The following is a 4,459-nucleotide window of genomic DNA, read 5'->3' as shown; positions in this document are numbered from 1 at the left end:
TTGTATGCCAGAGCTTGGGTAACATCGGGCTCAGCGGTAAGTTGTGTCCTAAGATTATTTGATTCAGCTGAGGCTTTTGATTATTCTTCAAACTAAATACGTTCGTATTGTTTTTCATCGTTCGCGTTCCATAGGTATTCCCAGGACGACCGCTTGCTGAATATGAACGCATCAATGCTCAAGAATACAAGTACGAGTGCACGACAGGTGACTGCTTGAACACACTTTCAGGTGAAGAGCTAGTAGAAAATGTACCAGATATTTGGCGTCGCGTGTGGCCAGACTTGCCGATGGCTGATGAAAACAAAACTCGTCATGAATGGTTAGTTCTAGATGGTGAAGTGCTGCAAAAGAACCCAATCGATGTATTGAAGGAGCCAGAACCATTGAAGCTGGTCATTGGAACGACCGCCCACGAAAGTCATTCGGACAAACTGTTGCATAAATACACACAATGGACACCCGAGCTGGTTCGTAAACATATTCAAGAAAGCGTAATTGGGCAGAAGGGCCTAACCGATGAAGTTCTGAAACGTTATAACGCAACCTACCAAGGCTTGGTAAAAATTGTCTCCGATATCCGCACTGTATGTCCATTGCTTGTGATTGCCCGCTCCCAACAAAGCGTACCATTTTATGTGGTTACACAAACCGGAGGTGACCTTGAAATTGCCGACGTTGATGCCGACATTCAAGCAATTCTGGGTCGTTATGAGCCAAAAACTTTCCAACAACGACGATATGCCTCGGCCATTCAACAACTGTTCTATCATTATGTGTCGCATGGTGAGCTCAAGCAATATGAACCACGAAGAAGAGTGTTGGATGTTGGCCAAGATGCCCTGTCTGTCGAAGATTATCCTAATTGTGATTTCTGGATTAAAGAAGACATTGTACCCAGATATGCACGAATCGACTAATTTAATTTTAAGCTTTAATTTTGATTTATACCGAGAATTTTTATTTTATTTTTCTTTGTGTATAATTTTATACAAACACGAAATGAAACGATCGATTGCATACGATATGGGCACATATGAAACCGAGAGGTTGGGGGAAAAATATTAAAATGGACGAAGAAAAAATGAAAAGAAAAAAAAAATTCAAAACGAAAATTACATAAAATGCGAAATGTTTGTAAAACAATCAGAATGTGTAAGGAGAATAATCGACACCAAGCACCAAGACAATGAATTATTCTTGATTAAAGTATACACTTGATTTGATTTGATTTGATTTGATTTGATTTTATTTGAATTCATTTGATTTGGTTCAGAAGCAAAAAGCCAGATCCTGCTATTGCATTTCCCCACATTGCGTTAGTTTAATTTCTTTACTAAAACTGATCCAAATAAATATTTATTGAGTGTGTCAAAATAATATATTATACATAAACAGTACAAGTTTTCAGTATTTTTTAATATTTATGTAGAGTAAATGATGTTAAATCTACTGATGAAAAAACGCTCTTATCTCATGGATGAACACATGAGTCATAACAAACCGCTGGTTCCACAAATAGATTCACTAACATTGTAGAACATTCAATAATTCCATTTAGACGATCTACCTATCAATGGTGTGCAATAAACAAGATAGGTAGCAATTCACATATGTCACTCGTTTTCATTTTTTTCTCTCGTTTTAATGATTAATAATTGCGATAAACATTCACGTACAGAGAAATGTTACTAAAAAAAATTAACCCGAACTCAGAAAAAATAATCTTCCACTGCGAAATAAAGCGAAAAATTAAATGAAAAAAAAAAATGGAATGGAATTAGCAAACACTATAGTTAAATTTCAATCAACCAGAACGAAATCAATAGCAGCCAAATTTAAAACAATGATTTTTTCACAAATTTTTGATCAGAAAATATATTTGTCTTGAAGGTTTTCTTTTTTAAACATAACCAGCGCCGTACCGTCCATACAAGCATTTGGTAAAAATGTCCGAGGCTGAGCCCCATCTGAAATTGTTTTCACGATACGGCGCTGAACATAACAATCAATTTTTAACGCAAATTTTTTGAGTCTATTTTCTACCGAAATATTCATAGTTTCAAATTGAATTTTTATACATTCAATTTAACGGAATTTTGATAGAAGATGTTTTTCTAAATGATTTTATAACCTGAACATGAAGCCAAGCCAAGCCAAGCCATTCAAAAATATAACCAAGCACCGATTTTAGATTGTAATAATTTCATCAACCTCAATAAATCGAACATCAAAAATGACAACAACAGAAATATTTGAAAAAAAGGGACAAGCTAACGATTAATTGGATAGGCTTAGATTGACAAAAAAATGTACTAGTTGTAAGCAATTAAAGACGAACTTTAACTGTACTAATGTATACTGTGCTGTTGAAAAAAGAAGATCTTTTTTTTATATTTTTGCTCTAAAACATCCAATGGAAATCGAAATATTCTCCTCTTAATACGCAAAATATTTAATTAATTATTATTTAAATGGCTGTATTAAGTTTAATTTTAATTATATTATATAAAACAAAACAACAAACAAACAAAAAATCCCAAAAACTATATGAATTGATTGATTAAAATAGATAAGCGCATGCGAAACCAAATTGATTTCGAACAAACAAACAAAAAATAAATGTTAGGAACTTTTTTAGGAGAAGCCCAACGATATATGATTTCTACTTATTTGTCACGCTGCAGTAGCATTTGTATCCGTTTCACGAACATAACAAAAAAAAAAAAACATACTTCACGGAATCTAGACATTAATTCGCTGTTAGAACAAACAGAAAAATACAATGAAATCTTTTGTATCGATTGAATTTCACGGAAGCGATCAATAGCTAATTAATTAAGAGCATTAAGCACTAACCAATTTTGACACAGCAATCGTCAATTGTAAGATTCACTGTCGGTAAATCTCTACCTAAGTCAGCAAGAAATGAAAACAAAAGGAGATGGAAAACACCCTCCAAAATCTAATTAATATAAAAGATTTCACTGTAAATAATAAGTTAAGTATTGAACGATTAGAAAAATGAACGTTTCATTTTAGAAATTAAAAAAATGTAATTACATTAAAAGAATAACTCATCAAAATATATTAAAGGAAATAATTTCAACGGTCGAGAAAAACAAATAGATAATAATGATATTAAAAGAAATACCATAGCTTCAATCTCAAATCAATTCATCCTGAAAATTGAACGTTGAAACGAATCATTCGAAGAGAAAACGAACTTGGAATGATTCTGGCATCCATTGTATATGCTTTATACTCTATCTCTCTTTCCTTTCAAAAGCATATTTGCAAATCAAAATGCTTTTTTTTGGTTCAAGTTTTCTGAATTATATCGGCTGATTCACCTCATTGTCACTAAATTAATCAGCTGTTGATTAGAGTTTAATTTACAAATGTAATAAACATAAAAATATAAAAAAAAAAATAAAGAAAGAAACGCAAATATATCAGTTGTTTTACTGTGTGTTTTTGCAAATGATGTTGGCCTATACTACCCTTCATATCAAACACTTTTGACGAATTTACAATATTTAATGTGGAGTTTACATTCTGATCATGTCCAAAAAATTAAAAAAATCTGGTGAAAAAAATTGCGTTCAAGGAGGAAAATGTGAAATTCGTTATATATTATGGAATGGCCCATATCTGGTTAACGAAAATTGGGTCCTTCATAATATTTTGTAGGGGTAAACACAATAATTTAATGCCGCATAAACGTTATACATCGGGTATGCTTCAAGTACCTTGCAACAAATTGACACACTAATGCTTGAACCGAATTGCTTTTGGCGGTTGTGTCATTCAAATGTCAAGATTTATGTTTGGTTAATTGGCAACGGTAAAACAAGTTTGTGAATACGGTAACTGAAACAAAGGTGTGGCTCATGGCTCATAGCGATATCGACATTTCACCACCATTTTTAGATGATAGTGTCGCAAAACGGATTTTTGGAAGGTAAATGGTCAAGCAATGTTTCAACCAAGTATGTTCTTATAGTCCTTTGTTAAGTAAAGGTCAATTGTCGATAAGGATTATTACTACTTAAAATTGTAATAAAGTATTGTTCAAGCCTGGCTGACATTTCACATGACAATACTATTTTTAGAAATTAAGTCATTTTCATAGTCATTGAATTAATAACTCATTCTAGACAGCCCATTCAAAGGAAACGACGCATAATAAAACGGTAGTAAAACAAAACAGAAGATTAAGCATTCGAGTGAAACGATGTCGCACAACGAAACCAGTACAGAAAAGACGACGTTATCATATGAAGAATTAGAAACTGTGAAATTAACATTCGTTCAAAAGTACAGAAGTCGATTAATTCTGACAGGAGTTGTGTTGTTGATACTTATTTTTGGGGTCATTTGGATATTCGCCTTCACTGGAACTCCGCTCCATCCAGCTTTGAAGTCGCCACCACTCATTGACGGCAGATTTATCAAA

General features: G+C 33.0%; 1 protein-coding gene across 1 annotated transcript; it reads left to right on the top strand.

Annotated features, from left to right (window-relative positions):
- Positions 1-6: 6 nt before the first annotated feature.
- On the top strand, positions 7-3,453 carry LOC129580074 (neurotactin-like). Its single transcript, XM_055470266.1, has 2 exons — positions 7-36; positions 135-3,453. Exon 2 carries the CDS (start codon positions 291-293, stop codon positions 918-920), a length of 630 nt encoding a protein of 209 aa, XP_055326241.1. The 5' UTR covers positions 7-36; positions 135-290; the 3' UTR covers positions 921-3,453.
- Positions 3,454-4,459: the final 1,006 nt, after the last annotated feature.

This window comes from Sitodiplosis mosellana, unplaced genomic scaffold (genome assembly GCF_009176505.1).
Source record: "Sitodiplosis mosellana isolate CC-2019 unplaced genomic scaffold, AAFC_SMos_1.0 Smas_scaffold_7003, whole genome shotgun sequence".
Lineage (NCBI taxonomy): Eukaryota > Metazoa > Arthropoda > Insecta > Diptera > Cecidomyiidae > Sitodiplosis > Sitodiplosis mosellana.
This window is presented reverse-complemented; position numbering and strand designations above follow the sequence as displayed.